An 18410-nucleotide genomic window follows, 5' to 3' on the forward strand; every position below is an offset into this window, starting at 1 on the left:
GAGTCATAGTTGATTTGAACATTAATAAGGGCTTCCTAAATGAATTGTTTGATACTAATCAAAATGAAAGGTGATTTCCCAACCGGTGCAATATGATTCGGTCCCCTTTTGGTGCACAAAATGTAATCAATTTGGGCATGTTGCCTATAAGTGTCAAATTGGGAAACACCAAGATTAGCTAGCAAGAACCTTTATGGATGAGGATAGTCACTAAGAAGGGTGTGAAAAACTAAAATAGGTGAATTTAAGGCCACTGGTGGCCCATCTCATGCACCTTTGGAATTATCAGTGGTGATTAATAATGATTTTGAGGTGCTTGAAAAACATTCTAAAGAGGAGGACACTATGGGCAATATAGTGGAGGAGTTGGATAGGCACATTGTAAATGAACCAAGAAAAGATATGGTGTTGGGACCAACCCCATCGGTTCTCATGGATAACATTCTCTGTTAGAATGTTAGGGGTGAACATCCTAAATAAATTGAGGTGGCTAATCTGATACATAGTCACAATGTTAGTTTGTTTGGCCCCTTGAAACAAAGATCAAGAGGAAGGGTCTTGGTCCTCTTTATCTTAAAGTTTGTCCGAATTGGTGTATTACTCGTAATTTAGCTTGGCATGATGGTGGTCGTATTATACTAGCTTGGATTGGGGAGATTATGAATGTGAATATAGGTTTTTGTAGTAGTCAGATAATAGCCCTGAAATAAATACCCCTAAAATAACAGATGAAGGGGACCTAAGAAGAGACTATTTTGGGAGCACTTTCCACCTCCCTTATTACTCGCTACTAAAAGTTTTACCAGAAGCTCTAACACAATTTTTCGATAGAAAACTTAGTTGTCATTATCATCCTACCCAGTGAATCTCGCTCATAAAAAAACCTAAAGACAGAGTCCAGGGAGAGAAGGACAACGGCAATTTATATCCATAGAAAACTCAGTCATTATTGGCTATTCTCATTCATTATTATTGTTCAACTCTTCATTCATGTACATTTAAAAAAGCCCAGTTAATACAAAAAGTCTTGATCGATTTGAGCGTCTGAGGTTTTTTTTCTATAAGATCACTCTTGAATTAGTTTTTCTTGTGATTGCAAGTTTGAAACATTACAATAGCGCACTGGATATTTAGCGATTATTTATCAGAAGGGTTTAATATTCTAATTCATCATTATTGTACAACTCTTCATTCAGGTACAGTATTTATTTTCCACCTCGTACTTTGTGGCCCTTGGTTTATTTAGAAATAGGGTGACAATCTCAAAATGAGTAAAAATGAAAAAAGCATATATTTTATAGAAATGTGTGGACAAAATAAAAATGTAAGTTAATTATGTGGATGAAAATACAAGAAAAAGTGTGGGTTATCACCAAAATAGACATATTGCAAATTCAATAAGACTGACCGGAACAGACAGAGTAGTTACTAATTATAGAAGTATAACTATTTTCCACATGGCAAAAATATTTTTTAATAAAATATTAAAAAATTGTCAAAAACTATCTAGACTCACTTTTTGCCAAAAACTACATTTTACTTTTACTGTTTTGATAAAAAAAACTATCGACTAAAATAATTATTTTTGTCAAAAACGACCAACTAATATGTTTCATCCATTTTACCCTAAAATTGGATGTCAAAAATTTCATATTGAAATATATTTCTTTGTCAAAAGTTATCTACAAAATATACTTATTTGTCAAAATATGTTACTTGGTCGCTTTTGACCAGTAAATCTATTTAGTTGGTAGTTTTAACAATATATACTTTCTCTGTGGCGTTTGATATTAAGGAAGTGCATATTTGGGTGATAATGGATTATAATACCCCCATTTCATATGGGTAAATGGGCACCAAGCAATTAAAAAGTGTCATGCTGCAGGTACAAAAAATGTTGGATTTTTTAATTGTTGAGATAAAATCAAAATACACTTTACAAAAAGGTTAGATTTTTTCAAGGTACCTAATAAGATAAGAAACAGAAACAGAAAAATGACATTTTTTTTTTTCGTTGTCCAAAGCCTCCGTTTGGAGAAATTAAACAATGCGATAAACCTTAAAAACCAGTTTACAGAGAAAGATAAAAAGCATGTGAAGATGAAGAAGAGGATCAGTTGAAATCAGAGGAAGAATCGAATTGGAACACCAAAATCAAGCATCAGATTTGAACCAAAATCAGAGAATGAATCGAATATAAAAAGCAATGAGATGCTCAGATGTGAACCAAAATCAAATGCAATTAAACTAGAACACCAAAATCAAGCATCAACCGAAATGCATGTTCGTTGATAGTGAGGGAGAATCGAATTGAGATGGTGAGATGCTCATATGTGAACACGAAATCTAGGATTTATGGAGTATTGAAAGTGAATGAGATTTAATAGTGTGGAGAATATGAGCCGTTTGAGGGAGATATGGAGCATTGAAAGTATTCCTGAATTTTTTTAGGGTTTAAAGAGGAAGATGGAAATCGGTTGGGATGAGGTTTTAAGGGACAATCTAGGGTCATAAATGTTTGGGGTTCTGGAAGTAGAAACATTAAATAGTGGTTGAGAGGTGTAACACCTGAATTCAATTCAGTTGGTTTGGGAAAAAATCAGACTAATTCAATTAAATGGTTGGGGGAAATTTTGTGTGTTATTAAAAGTAGATAGTTGGTAGTGGGTAAAATAAGTAATTAAAGTAATTGATAATGATATGTAGGGTAGGAATAAAGTAGGGGTAAAATAGAGAATCAAATAAATTATTTTTGTCAAAAAAAGTAATGTTACAAGTAATATAAAACATCCGTAAATGAAAAGTGCTGCAAGTAAATTGGTAGAGAAGAAGATAAAAAGTAACTTTGACAAAATGTGAGTTTTTGTAAGTAGTTTTTGACAATTTCTATAAAACATTTATTCCATAAAGGAAAAAAAAGATATAAGAATTACATTATTTATATTTCTATTACTCCTTCTAATTCAATTTAGTTGTCCCATTTAATTTAGGGACAAATATTAAGAAAATAAGAGGATCAGTTAAAATAGTAGACTCATGTGTACTATTAGGTGCTTTTAACATTAAAGATTGAAGGGGACCACCTAAAATAATAGACTCATGTGCAATATTGGGTATTTTTAATATTAAAAAAAATAAGAGGACCACCTATAAAAAAAATAGAAATAGGATAACTGGATAAATAAGGTGAACTTACCAATAAAAAAAATGGGAGAAGTAAAAAAAATTAGTAGGAGTATAACTTATTCTATAAGAGATAAGGAAATAAATTTCCTATATTTGACATAAAATCATCTAAAAAGATTCTACATATAATAAATAAATGAGTTGTCATTTTTAGGAATTCTAATGGTAGAGATCATGCAATAAATATATCAAAGCCAAGGTAATCAAGAAATCACACTTTGTGAAACTAAATTCTTCATTTCATGCTTAAAGGAGCAATGGAGATCTTTTTGTGGAGGGTAATCTTTTGCTCAATGTTGGGACTTAAATTGATCTTCAATCTGCAGCTACAATTGACAAGTAAGTCACTGAAACTATTCTTAAAATCTTATACACCGTCTATTCATTTTCGTTTGTTTGTCCGTTTTAATATTTAGAAATTTTCACTTTAGAAGAGATAAATTTATTTAATGTTTATGTACTGAATATAAAATATGTTCATATAAAATCTTATTAAATTCATCTTGTTATATAATTATTTATTATACAGTTTTAGTGAAGTTCAATATCTAATTTAAAAATAGTGCAAAGATTAAAATTGACAAAACAAAAAGAACATAGATTTTAATGGGTTGTTGGCGATTGATAAGCTTATGGGTTATACAGGGGTGTTTAAAAACGTTTGAAACATTCCTAACAAATTGATTTAACAAGACTACTAAAAATTTTATTTTCTTTTTGGTTAATTGATCCAATGTGATGAGATCAATTATTAGTCGGTATACGATTTTTAAAAATAATCATAAATTTTGATTCAACACATTTATATCGTGAAATATTTTTAAATTGGACTAAATAGTTTAATTAAATTGATTAAAACATTCACTTTTGTAAGTAAAATATTTGCTCTGATTTGGGTTACTTGTATGACATGTCTTATCGTGAGACAGTAAGAATTGTTGAATAGGTAAATATTTTTGAGGGTTAATCTAGCTCAATTTAGCCAAAAATATAATCTCATGTCACTTGTACAATTCTATGAGTAGTATACTGCCACCCTAAACAAATTAACTACTCATCTATCCCTTTGAGTTTGCTATTAAAAATGATATGTTGTGAGGTAAAATGTCATATTTAGTTGCAAAAATAGTAGTTTTTTATTTAATTTTTTTTGAAATGGGCAAAAGTGCAATATTATTTCAGCTCTTCTTGTATGGGACCGTTTTACCATGAGACAACCCATATAATTTGCCCATTTTCATAATTGATCACTTTAAAATTATAGGTCATCACTTGAATAGACTAAATCTACATGGGTCACCTCAATAAAGATAATATTATCATGAGACCGTTTCATTTAAAATTTTATGGAACTATTTTGTTACCCATTGATATCTAAGATGTTGAAGTTACACATATTAGGTGCCATAATTGGAGCCGACTATGGAATGCAAGGAGACGATCTTCCATCACCAAGCAATGTGATAAACCTATACAAGAAACAAAATATCCTTCTCTTAAGATTGTTTGAACCAAATCAAGATGTATTAAATGCCCTAAGAGGTTCAGTCATTAAGGTTGCCTTAGGAATCAAAAATGAAGATGTAACTAATATTGCTATGAACACAAACACAGCCGAGCAATGGGTAAACACTAATGTCGTCCCTTACACCAGTGAAGTGAGTATCGGATGGATAACCGTAGGCAACGAGATGGTGCCAAGTACTACAGCTAGCCTCATCCCGCAAGCCATGAACAACATACTTAGCGCACTAAACGCAGCAGGCTTAACTCAAATCAAAATCTCGACAGTGGTAAATGCTAACGTTTTAAGTGTTTCTTTCCCTCCTTCTGCTGCAAGTTTTAGTCCAGAATCTATTGCGTTTATGCAAGGTATTTCCATATGGCTAGCGGGTACAAATAACCCGTTGATGGTAAACTTATACCCTTATTTTGCCTATGCTTCAAATCCGAGTGAGATACCATTGGACTACGCGCTATTCAACACAACACAACCTGTAATTGATGGGAATTATAAGTACTTCAGCTTATTTGAGGCAATGGTAGATGGGTTTTATTCAGCGTTGGAGAAGATTGGTGGTAATAATGTGACAGTGGTGGTTTCCGAGACCGGGTGGCCTACAAAGGGGAATGATCCTTATACAAGTACACAAAACGCAGAGTTTTACAACCAAAGACTCATAAATAAAATGAAAACAGTTGGAACACCAAAAAGGCCTAATGATTTATTAGATATATTCATATTTGCTATGTTTAATGAGGATAAGAAGGCACCTGGAGTTGAGCAAAATTGGGGAATGTATTACCCAAATATGGATCCTGTGTATCCCTTGACATTTTGTAATTTGAATAAATTTAATTAGTATTTGTGTTAAGTTAAAAAGTCTTATGAGCTTCAGATTGCTTAGTTCATTTTGTTTTCTTAATGCTTGAATATGATAATCAACTCACAAATTCTTGAATGAGACGGTCTCACCGTGCGGCATGCCTCATACTTGGATTAAATAACTCATTAATAGAAACTTTTAGCTTATGTTGTTTTGAGGTCGTCTCAACGTGAGATGGTCTCATACAAGACGGGCAGCAATCAACTACATCTAAGAAAAGAAAAGCTTGGTTACTACTCACAAGGGGAACATAACTCATTCTTTCACACAATAGAAAAATAACCATTTCAAGAGCTTTGAAAGATAGCTTTTTATCTTGAAATACCTAAACAAGTTTGACCTCTTCAACCATTTTATATGAAATTTTTTTTGTCAAATGGGGCAACCTCTAAGGTGTTTTTATACATGTCTAACTATGTCTAGAACTCTTGTGAAAAAACGTCTTTCGATGAGACGATCTCAAATAAAGAGCTTATATTCTCATAATATGTAAGAGATGCACTATTTAATTTATCTATAAATTGCATAAGACCATCTCATACAATTTGTGTTATGTGTTTATTCACTATGATAATATAGATGGATATCCATCTCATAGCCTCTCTTTAAAGCACTAATAGATATTTAGAGGGACATATCTAACTTCTAAGAGTTTAAAAGCCAAGAATTGGAGTAATTTTCTTAGTACTTATATTGCCTTGTCGTATCTTACTATTTGTTATTGTTTTCATTTGCATATTCACTTGGGTTCGGTAACAGCATGGTGTGTCATCTTCAATTACTCCACAAATCCTAATAACAGCTTTAATAAACAAGATATATTAATTATCATAATGATGAAGACTTACAAAGAGAAACGAAATTCGCCATAACATGAGCAGGAGGCGGTGTAATTAATTGTTTTTCTTTTAGTCCATTATTTATAGTTTTGGACACTAATGGGAGAGAAACAGAGTATAAACCTACAATAAGCATTCCGCTACAATGAAAATTGAACTGCAAGTGTGCAGACAATATGCTAATGTAGATATTTCCTATTTGGTAGGAACAAAAACCTAACAGCAATAAAATTGATTGAACATAAGAAAATGACTGAAATTTGTGTATCAGAAATAATTATTTGAAGATTATGTTAATTTATGCTTTTTATGTTTTAAACACATATGTCGTCTCCGAAATAATCAATCAGTAACATTAATCCAGAATTTTACACTATTCTGTGATGCTTCTGCATGTTAAATCTGATTAAGCATAGTAATACAACTATTAAGGTGAAAATCATGTCGTGCAAATACTAGGTACGATTTCTGTGTAGGAAATAACTATCACAACAAGAGCATAACTAAGACGGAAAATGAGCATGTACATAATTTGAAAACCAAAAGCTCTGAATAGCATATTCTTTTCGTCATAAGGTGACCATTCCGAACATTTTTTTCTAGGAATTTCATGTCATAGAAAAAAAAAGAAAACCCTATAATCATCATACCCTCCAGAGAATGAAGCGCCAGAAATTATTGCATGGCACAACCCAAGTTCTTCCAGTTTTAGTACTACAAGACCCCCATTCACTTTCTATCATTTCCGTCTAACCACCTCATCAGCTTTTTCATTCAAAAACAAAAGTAAAGCGGAAACCCAAAAAAAAAAATCTACCTTTCGCTATTTTTCTGAAGCAGTATAGTAAAATCAAAAATTGAATCTTCAGTGAAGAATCAGCTGTTCTCCGTTCAGAAGAGGCACCAGTCGAACTATGCTGCAGAGTTCGAATCAGATGTTAACTTTGACTTCAAGTCTTGAAGAAGCTTCGATTCTGGTCTCCATTTCTCGTACTGTGAAGAAACAAATTAGCAAGCTATATAATTAGTTTAAAATAAAACTAAAACTCACAGAAGAGTATCCTACAGAAAAGGTCACAAGTCCCTTTATAGCCATTTGGCTTAGTAACAAATCGTGGTTATGACCATGAAATGTAATTTAATTTAGCTAGAAAGATTATTTGACAAGGTTTAAAGTTATATTTATGCTAATACTAAAAAAGGTTTTCTCTCATTCTCATCTATTACCACTTAGAAGGTTGTACTAGAAATTGTAAAGTAAAAAACATGAAAGAAAAAACACATTTTCATTAATTCCATGTAATACCAATAACCAAACAAACATGAATTACTAATTAAATCTCACTCGTCCTAGGAAAAAAACAAAAGGACATTTTGTAAAACGACAATGTTAAAATAGAAGCATTAGTAAAAGGCAAGCACAAGATACCTTTTGAACAAAAGCATTGATCTCTTCCTCTGTAAGGCCTTCATCATCTCCACCATCATCCTCCCAACCAAGAGCACGTAAAAAATGCAACTCTTCCTCTGGATGGATGAGCTCATGATGACTCAAGTCACTCCCTCGTTTGTCTGAAAAGCTCTCATCCAGCTTACAAGTATCACCATTGCAGTTCACCTCACTGCCATTCTTGGTGGGACTCGCTGAGCCAGAGGTCATTTCCTTTGATTCACCTGAATTTAGCACAGCACCTGCACCAGAATCGGTAACAGCAACAGATGAGCTGCTCATAGATTTCTTCCTGACCAGGTTAAAAAAATCATTCCGGCTCTGTAGCTGAGCATGGGACAACCGCTTATCCGCCACTTGCACACCATTCAAAATATAAGTAGGTGACTTGCGCTCATTGTTAGACTGCTTCAAGTTATTCAGATTCTTAAATGGAGCAGATGCAGCTGATGGAGAACCAGTAGAAGGACCATTCGCAACAACACTTGTCACCTTAACGGCCTGAGAATGACCATCCTTTAAAGCAGGAGACACAGCCTTTTCTCGTCCAGGTTTAAGCAACTGGAGCTTCGAGGAAGATGAAGTTGAACCTTCTGCTCTGCCACTTCCACCACGAACAGCTTGACTCCCAGGCTGTAACAATGGCATTTGCTGCAGTCCATTCTTAGGACCAGCTACACCTTCATTGTATCTGGTAGCTGTCTTAGGTTTTAGCTTATCAGATGGGTTGAGCACCTGCATAAAATTTGTGCATCAAATTAAGAGTACATCCCTACCTGACATGATTGAGCGCAAGATAAATATAGACAAATCTCAAACAAACACTGACAAGTCGCCCTTCAAACAATCCTTCAACAGAAACCAGGACACTACAGGAACCAAGAACGGCAGACTTGGTCACATATGGTTTTACTTCATATTGTATACAAAATCCCCCCGAACAGAAGTCTCCGGTAAAAGAGGGAAAATGAGTGGATTCCTTTTGATTCCTTAAACTTGTCAACATCTTTGTGCTTCGACTTTTGACAGCTATGCAAGAAAAATTGAAACACTTTTAAATCCCTAAACATATCACTAACCACTACATCCTTATGTTTTGACTTTTGCAAGCAACTCAAGAAAATTTACAAATATATAACTCCTTAAGTCCAAATATTTAAGATTTATTTTTAGGAAACATCAACTTGGACTGATTTCAACTAAACTTCTGAACTATGTATGGTTGATAGAAACAAATTGGCCTACAAATCAAATTCTTTTAACTTCAACAACAAAAAAGCTTGACTCACAAACTACTCCTTGATGCATCCACAAGAAATCTATAGAGCACTGGTTGGAGCAGATGTACACTACAATCAATCATTAATCAAACTTGAATAAAATTGCCAGCTAATTATGTCTTCATTATAGAAATAAACTATTTTCAGAGATTCTGAAAAACGGCAGAGGTCAAGAAGGATATTTGAAAAGTCAAGGCTCAAATAATAGAACATGTAGACAAAATTATATAATTAATTGATATACAGCAAAAGTCAGACTCTTTTCGAACAGTTTTCAATTTTCTTACCTTAAAAGAAGATTTTGCATACCAATCAAGCAAAAACATTTCTAAACTAGTTTTCAAACTTAAAAGGAAATTGCGTCAACTCATACCTAATCAAACAAACCTAAATCCAATATCGATAGTACACCACTATTGGAAACATTGGTGTGAATTAACATATGTATAACATACATATACCCTAGTATCAAGCCTTTTATGTATGATAGAGTAAGATGTCTTGTCAGTTGGATGCAAATCTGACCATAATCCAGGTCAAAGAAAACTTTTATTTGAATCCAAGAAAAAGAATAAGCCTCTAAGTTTGATAATATAATTCGATCTGATGATCAGACTCCAACTCGAATTCGACAATCGACTTTGACCCAATATTTAAGTTTATAGTTTCTTTTAGACAACTTTATTTCCAACAATGATATGGACATAAATATGCTTATTTTGGATGTTGTTGTATTTATCATTCAGCTAGTCTCTTGGATCTCAAGCTCAACCCAATAAAGATTAATGCCTACTCACATTATCCTTAATGCCTACTTACAATATTTTAAATGTCAACTTACATCATTCTTAATGCCTACTTACAATATTTTCAAATAATATATAATGGGCCGGCCCAATTAGTTTTTGTCTCTAAAAGAGACCGTCTCTCACAAGAATTTGTGTTTATCATTAGTGGTAGAGTTATTAGACTCCATCATCGAAGCCCCTTAGAATTCAAGAATTTTTATATTCATATTTGTATTTTGATAGCAAGTACATATAAGAGATTACATGTTAATATTATTAATGTTTATATTTTTGAATTGTACATCTCTTGATTTATATTATCTCAAAATTATATTAAATTTTTAATTTAAAAAATTGTGTCAAAATTTCTTTGCAATGAAATTGAGCATTAAAATAAATAATAAAAAGATTATGATTTGAGATTTTACCATGTCTAACCAATTAATTATAGAGTAGTTCATAGACCCAAAAATAACCAAGTTCGACCAATACGTATTACAAAAAATCATCACAAAGCAAATTTTGATTAATCACATAAAACAATTTTAAATAACGATTAAGACATTAAAATAGCAATGTAAACTAAATCTACCTAGCACATCGATAAAAAATTTCTATAACTATTTAAACATTATATTATGTAAAAAGTACACACAAAACTCAAAATTGACCTAACTTAATGAATTTTAAGTGAATTGGTTAATGAATATGGGAGGGAGAAATATGATGAAAATTTGATCATTATAAGCCATTATTACACCAAATAAAAGTGGGAGGACAACAAATGATTCCGATGATATTGAGAGGTTGTAAGAAAAATTGTGATCAGCTAAAGAGACACACAATGTGAAGTTAGAGATATATTTGGAGGAAAGACCTATTGTGAATAAGAAAAAATTCAATCTTTTAGCATGGTGGCATGCACAATCAAAGCAAGTTCACTTTCCACGATTGCTAGAGAAACACTTGTGATGCATTAGCGCGAGTGGTAGAGTAATTGGACCACTTTGCGGTAGGTTTTTCTCTAATTGAAGCTTTTCTCCTATTAAAGCTTTCATGTGCTTTTAAAGCCAGAAGTTCAAACAATACAAAGGTATATACTTACGTGGTACACATTTAATGTAAAGAAGTTCGGTGATTTTTGGTTTTAAACTTTAAATAATTACAAAAATGCCATATGAAATATGTACCCCCGACCCACAAAGACTTAAGATGCACCCCCTATTATAAAGTTGTTGATATTTACCAAAAAGGCCACCAAAATATGTATCTTCATTGGCTGAATATGCACCCCACTTTTAGTTTTTACACACAGACACTCGCATATATATATATATATATATATATATATATATATATATATATATATATATATATATATATATATATATTGGGGGGCATATATAGGGGGCTGACGAGGTATATATCTTGTTAAAAAAAGAACGATTTTTTTTAAAACCAAAATTCACTAAAAAATGTCACCCCCGAAGCTGAATAAAGTAGTTGATATTTACCAAAATACAACTGAAAATATGTCGCCCCTGAACAAGAATATGTAACCCCAATTGTAGTTTTTACAAAGTTGAGGTATTTTCACCCATTCCTTTTCAGTAAGGGCGTTTTAATGCTCTAGCTCGGGGCAAAAAAAAGGGTACATATTCAGCTTATTGGGGACGTAATTTCAATTTGCAATTAAGCTACATATTCAGCTTATAGGGGACGTATTTTCAATTTGCAATTAAGGTACATGTTTAGCTTCAGAGGCAACATATTCACAGTAACGATTTTACCTTAAATAACATGTGTACCCCTTTTAACGGGTTATTTACCCCTTTAAACAAGACATGTAAAGATTTTCATTAATTTAGCTGTTTTTGCTTAATTTTGCCCATATATATACACACACACACTACTATGTACATATATATGTATGTGTGTATCATGATGTAAAAACAAGATCCCATCGCATCGATCTCGTTGTAAAGATTTTCAAACCAAAAGAACATATATTTCTCCGGTTGTAAAGGTATCAAAAAACGCTTTATGGTTATCAAAAAATATCTTATGATTTGACCAATATTTAAACGTTACAATAATCGTATCACTCCCGTTACCACATGATTTGTTTCGTTACCAGAATCGTGATTATTACTGCACTTTTACACTATGGCGTAATTATACACCGACTTTTTATGGTAATATGATAATGAGTAGATAATTTTATTATTTATACTTTTAACATCTCTAGCTAATTATATTATTTATGCTAATTATTATTCTTAAATAATCTTATTTTAGGGAAAACTCAGAGTAATTCGACGGTATCGTGTATGATGAGTGAAAACCTAGCTCCAAGTTTTGTCTTTATTATATTTTAGATTGTAAATGGAGCTTGAGATTGTTTTTTAAGTTGTACTCGGAGACGATTTTTTTTGTTGAGTAGAATTTGAGATACCAACTTATTCAAAGAAATTACTATTATCAATTTGCATAATATTAAAAGTACTCAATCCTATTCACCCTAATAGTCCCATTTGACTGGGCACATTTGCCAATGCAATAATTCTATCATTAACATCACTAATCGTGCATAATTAAAAATCGTAAAGAGTTAATATTAATGATCTTTGTATTGAAACGAATTAAACAAGATTGCTTTTGACTATGTTATAACTTATATATTAAGAGTGATTAATGAACAGTCAAATAAGACTAATAGGCTGAATAGGATGGAGTATGACTTTTTTGAAGCAAAATCAAAGCAAGCATAATTCAATGCAAGGCACCCTCATTCACTGATACAAGTCCAAGTGTCCCACACTTGGAACTATAAAACCAATCAATCAAGATTTTCAGAACAATTAGGTTAGTTATGAGTCAAGGTGATTTACGAGACGAGTTGATTTCAATTTCAATCGATACGAGTCAAGGATTTTAAAAAAATAATTTCATACGCTAAAACTTTTTCAATAAAACATAAAATAGTTTTTTTTAAAAAAAAAACTTCTAAAAACAACCAACAAACAAATTTAAAGGTTTCAAAAAATATAAATAAATATAAAAATGACTAAAAATATAGCATAGCTTCAAGCTAAAAAATTGACAAATTTAAGAAAACCCGTTAAAATGGTAGGGTTAGAGTTACGATCGGGTTTCACCATTTTTTCCAATTTTGACAAGTTACGGCTCAAAATTTCCGAACTATTTTCGAATCAATATTCGTTCGGATAAAAAAAATATACTAGCCTCACTGAACTACTTGGAAGTAATGTGTTGAAAATATTCTTATTCAATCACATTTGCCTGTATAATTAGTTCCAACCCTTGCTCTCAATAGACTAATATTTTCAACTGCCAAGTGTTACAAGTAAATAATAAATAGCATGAAAACTAACTATTAGTGTGTACGGTAGTAGTGTGAGTCAAAACTTTATCCATTAAAACCTCATACATAGTTTACTAAATTTCATATTTGGTAGTTCTTCTCATCACTCAGCATTAATTATCTTCCTCAAAATCTAACTCAACAAACATTTATCCTTTGATTGTTTTTCAAACAAAATAAAAAAAAGAAACATGTCTATGGTTGCACTATAATGAATCAGCATGCTGCTACAAAGAACAGTTAAGTAAGCCACATGTGAAACACTGTCAAAACAAAACATCTACTGCAAGACACAATACAGCTCGAGTAGAGAAAAGGCCTTACATTGCTTTTAGGCATTGAGGAGGTCATAGGTATCAGCTTCTTGACTCCCACTGAAGGCAACTCCTCAAACCTCTGTGCCGGCATAGATTGCTGCACATAAGGTTCACAGTACTCAAGTTAGCAAATAAATATGATTATGATAGAACAGCAATAACACCAAAAGATAAACATAATTAGTACCTGCGGTATGCTTTGAGATCGCACGGGACCCTGCACCAATGCTTCCGCCATATTAAGACCATTTGGTGTACTAGGCTCACTTAACGTCGTAGTAGAAGACGTAGAAACTGCAGCTAAAGGGGTTGACTGCAAGCTTGGGGACGGCCCAATGTTGCCCACTATGGGCACCTCAGCAAGAGCTGAGGTCCAGCCTTCACCACCAATCAATTGTGAGGTCCCAATGGACAAAGCTTGGACACCCCTACTCAGCCCAGGTGATGGTATTCTGGCAATATCAGGCGTTGCAGGTCTCTCATCAGATCCAAGCAGCGGAAAATCTCTTTCAAATGACACCTTCTGGGTGCCTGTAGAAGCACAACTACCAACAGACAGAGCTCCATTCCCTATGCCATTCATGTTATGGCCCCTATTTCTCGAATCAGGGAAGGGTCTGCGAAACTCATCTGGCTTCCTAGAGATCATGGACTGAGAACGTCTTAAAGTGTCCTTCTCAGTCCTCCCACCAATAATATTTGACAAAGTATCAGAATATTCAGAATCCCAATTGTCAGAAATTAACTTTTCTCTATCTTTCACACGTTGATTCCTAGCTGAACCACTATAGGAACGTGAGTATGGAGGGTTCTTGTCATGCCTACTACAACCATTACTGCTTGTGCTCCTACGAGAATTAGTAGAAGAACTACGCTCTAAAACAGAGGAATGAGGGGCCTCTGAGTAACAGCTGCTATTCAAAATCCTATTTCTTTTTGGCAGTGCCAACAATGGACCATCTAAAACAATACAAAAAAATCAACAAAACATAAATTATTAGTAAAGCAACGCAAATTCATATGTAATACAAAAAATATGAGTATAACCAAGTACCTGTTTTAGATGACGAAACATTGTGGCTCAAACTGCCACTTCCACTGCTTCTCAGCCATTCTGGAACTAAACTGGGCTCACTTCTTTCCATAACAGGATCTGAGCATGTTAATGTACGTACCGACAAAATCACAGATTCACTTCTACTATTAACCAATGTTTTTATGTGCTTTTCCTATTCATTACCCTATATGAACCTCGCACGATAAAACTCTAGTAACTCTCCTATGGTAACAACAATCTCCAACCAATTTCCTTCTTGACACGGTTTTTTTATCACCCAGTCAATCAAAAATTTCAAATCTCAGTTCCACAATTCCACAAAACAACTCTATCACAATCAACGGAATGTGATCTCGATTTGGTTATCCAACGCAGCGCCCCTTATACTATATCTAAATATGATGTGAACAGCTATTTTCTTCCCCTGTACATTCAAAATTAAGGTTTCTTTTACAAATCAACAACGAAGAAACGTGTCAACCCACATCAAGCATATCAATGGAGGTGCAAACGGAAACGCCAAACGCCAAGAGTGAAACGACAGATAAGCATAACAGAATTAATTCAACACAACTCTTCTGCTCCTCCACCTTTCGCGAAAAACAACAAAAAGATGGATTTAGAGAACAAGAAACAACAGTTAAAAGACCCTCATCAGTTTCCCGCAAAGCAAACAAAATTTCAACGATTCCCCACTAAAATGTGTTGCTTCCAATAGCAACCCACCACTTAAAAACCCTCGACAATTCAGATAAACCAATTTCAAAACCGCCGTAATCAACAATCAAACGATAAAATCGAAACCCTAACAAATTATTTATTAATCAACCAAAACATACGAAGAAAGAGGGAAAAAACAAGATATTGAAATCCCAACCTTAATAAACGCGAAGAATTCGAAGCGAGGAAAATATCGAAAGAATAACCGAGTAAATTGAAAAATTGTCCTTAGTTGCGAGTTATTGATGAAATTTATGCGTCAATGAGAAAGTGAAAAGGGATGAAAATAAAAGTTGAAAGGAGAAGAACGAAGAAGCTAACGGAGAATTTGAGGAAATTAGGGTTTTCGTATTAGGTTTGAAGGAAAGAAGAGAGAGAAAATTGTTGGTTGCAGTTGGGAGAAACGAATACAAAGCGTATGAAGAAGCACCTTCTTTGGGAGAGCAGAATTTGTGAAGGTTATAAGACGGACGGAGTTTCTTTACGAAGTACTTGTATATTTTCTGTTTTTTTATTTTCATTTATTTTTATTTTGGGAGTGGCAGCCGTCTAGGGTTGTTTGTTTTGGTACTTGCTTGAAGTGGTGACTATTCAACTTGTTTGTTTAATTTTCTATCTTAGCATACTTATTTAATTGTTATACTCCCTATTTACTATTTTTTAGCATCAAATTACTCAAATTCTATTGCGTAAAAGTTCAAATATAATTGACAAAGTAAAATAGCGAAAGTAATTTATTACATATTTCTAACCATTAATTAGAAGATATTATACGTGTTCGGCGTAGCAATTTAAAAAACTGTTAGTGGTTCAATGAGTCTAAAACTCTACCTTTAAAAAATTATCATTGTTTGGTAAGTTAGTTTTTTTTTCATAACGTTATAACCTATAGCATTTCAAAATAAAAAATAGTGATTTAAGATTTTCCATACATTTTTCTCAATAAATTATAGTTCAACCAATAACTAACAAAAAATTGTAAATTAAACATCAAAACATAAGTAAACTTAAAATACTACAAGAAAACATCAATTCATAATCATAAAAATTAAACATCAAACTTAGAGAGTATTTGGTAGGAGATATTAAAGGGTGAAAATGAGATTAAAAATCATTATATATGGATATTACCAAGGGGGTTGGTATTAAATTGGTGGGAATTGGAGGAGGGGGGGAATAGTAAAAGACATTATACCCTTGTAAATTGTGAATTTTACAAATCAAACAAAAAATGTTACAGTTCTCAAGTATTTTTAAAAACGGTAATAGGTAAATTTTTATTTTATTTTCAATCTCATTCCTTGAATTATTCTCATTAACATATCAAACAAAGGATTGAGTTATATTTTAACAATTCTCAAACCTTTTTATCTTTAAACTCTCATTCCCACATACCAATTGAGTTATATTTTAACAATTCTCAAACCTTTTTATCTTTAAACTCTCATTCCCACATACCAAACGCTCCCTTACTCACACTTTACAGTGAAGGAGAATAAATGCTAAAAAGCTTAAAATAAAACTCATTTCATCAGTTGAAAATTATTTAATCAATTACAACCCAAATAAACTAAGAACTAAACACAAAAATATTTGAGTAATTTTGTGAAAAATAAACTAAACTAGCTAGGAAGAAAAAATGAACTATTTGGAGGCTAGAAGAGCACTCCATGACTTGGGGCGCTATGAATTGCCTCCACAAGACTGGCCTTCAAAATTTGGAAATAGAGATAAATATAGGAGTAATACTCTTCGTAAACTTTAAGGGGATATAGTGTTTCCATTACTATCCATTTTGTTATCTTCAATCTTTTTCATTTTCCTATCTAAAGAGTATCTAATTTCCTTACTTTGTTACCATGCCTACATAATCGATAATCAGTTAAAAGCTAGAAATGAAAACAACCTTATTTTATGCAAAATAATAATGTTATCCTACGCTCATCACCATCATCTATAATTCTAGAGAGAGAAAGTCTACAATTTGATCCAATTCAATACTCCATTAGTCCATCACAATTATTCATCGCACACCACTATGAGAACTTCATCCATGGAATAATTATAGAGGAGAAAGAATGTGAGAGAAATTTGACCGAAATTTGAGAAAGGAGATCAATAGTATAATTTTTGATGAACAACTTTGGTGCATTAATATTTAGTTTTGAAGTTAAATTGCAGAGATAGATAAATAAATTTGTCAAACATAGTGTATTTTGAAAAGGAAATGTCAGAGATGGGTGCTATTGAGATATTGAGTTGAAATAAAATGAAGAAACACTAGGTATGAACAGAGGGAACAAATACGGGTGTATTATGTCATCGATCAATCCTCCATATTCATTAAATGCACTAAACAAACACTTTGAGAAATGTAACAGATGTGATTACAATCTGAATTCATTTCTGATCTTATCCTAATTTGATCATTTCCATTTCTTTGATTTGAAGTATACAAAACGCCCCTTAAGCTTGATGGAAAGGCTATACTCCGAATACCCAAAGTCAAAGAAAGAGATTCTCACGATAAAACTAATTGAGCAATAAGGCAAATAAGGGGAAGAGAGAACATAAATAAGCATCTCATGAATTGGGAAAAACATTGCACAATAAGACACTAAACTATACCATTAGTAATAAATTTGAATAACATAATTGGCAATACCAATATGTGTTCTACATATGAAATAGAAGTAAGATTATCTATGATTTTTTTTATGGGTAAAAATAGGAATTTTTATACGCTGGTTGTCGATTTTCTTATATAGTGGTAGGGCACAAATTTCAATTAAAAATTTTTAACTTAATTTTTATCATCAATTAGACTTTATTTTGTGGAATAAAACATAGAAAAATGTAATGAATAGCTAGTGAAAATTTTAGCACTTCCAAACAATAAGTTTCTTGTGTGAGTAATAATTCTTTGTTCACTTAAGATATCCATGGCTCCATAAAAATCATAATGTAAATCTAAATCATTTAAATTCCTTTTTATTGCTTT

The 18410-nt window shown here is 32.6% G+C and overlaps 2 protein-coding genes across 3 annotated transcripts; one reads left to right on the plus strand and one right to left on the minus strand.

The window, feature by feature from the left end:
- Nucleotides 1-3424: 3424 nt before the first annotated feature.
- On the plus strand, nucleotides 3425-5549 carry LOC130810838 (glucan endo-1,3-beta-glucosidase-like). Its single transcript, XM_057676963.1, has 2 exons — nucleotides 3425-3525; nucleotides 4588-5549. Exons 1-2 carry the CDS (start codon nucleotides 3429-3431, stop codon nucleotides 5547-5549), a joined length of 1059 nt encoding a protein of 352 aa, XP_057532946.1. The 5' UTR covers nucleotides 3425-3428.
- A 1391-nt stretch (nucleotides 5550-6940) lies between these two features.
- Nucleotides 6941-15889, minus strand: LOC130810218 (uncharacterized). Of its 2 annotated transcripts, XM_057676195.1 has the most exons (6): nucleotides 15567-15889; nucleotides 14687-15279; nucleotides 13820-14592; nucleotides 13640-13729; nucleotides 7842-8597; nucleotides 6941-7405 (listed from the first exon to the last, which is right to left on the minus strand). In XM_057676195.1, the coding sequence occupies exons 2-6, from the start codon at nucleotides 14775-14777 to the stop codon at nucleotides 7325-7327; spliced, it is 1791 nt and encodes a 596-aa protein (XP_057532178.1). In that variant the 5' UTR covers nucleotides 14778-15279; nucleotides 15567-15889; the 3' UTR covers nucleotides 6941-7324. The 2 variants fall into 2 exon arrangements, with proteins under 2 accessions (XP_057532178.1, XP_057532177.1); XM_057676194.1 differs by having other exon boundaries at nucleotides 14687-15888.
- Between the last annotated feature and the right edge of the window lie 2521 nt (nucleotides 15890-18410).

Source organism: Amaranthus tricolor, chromosome 4 (assembly GCF_026212465.1).
Source record: "Amaranthus tricolor cultivar Red isolate AtriRed21 chromosome 4, ASM2621246v1, whole genome shotgun sequence".
Lineage (NCBI taxonomy): Eukaryota > Viridiplantae > Streptophyta > Magnoliopsida > Caryophyllales > Amaranthaceae > Amaranthus > Amaranthus tricolor.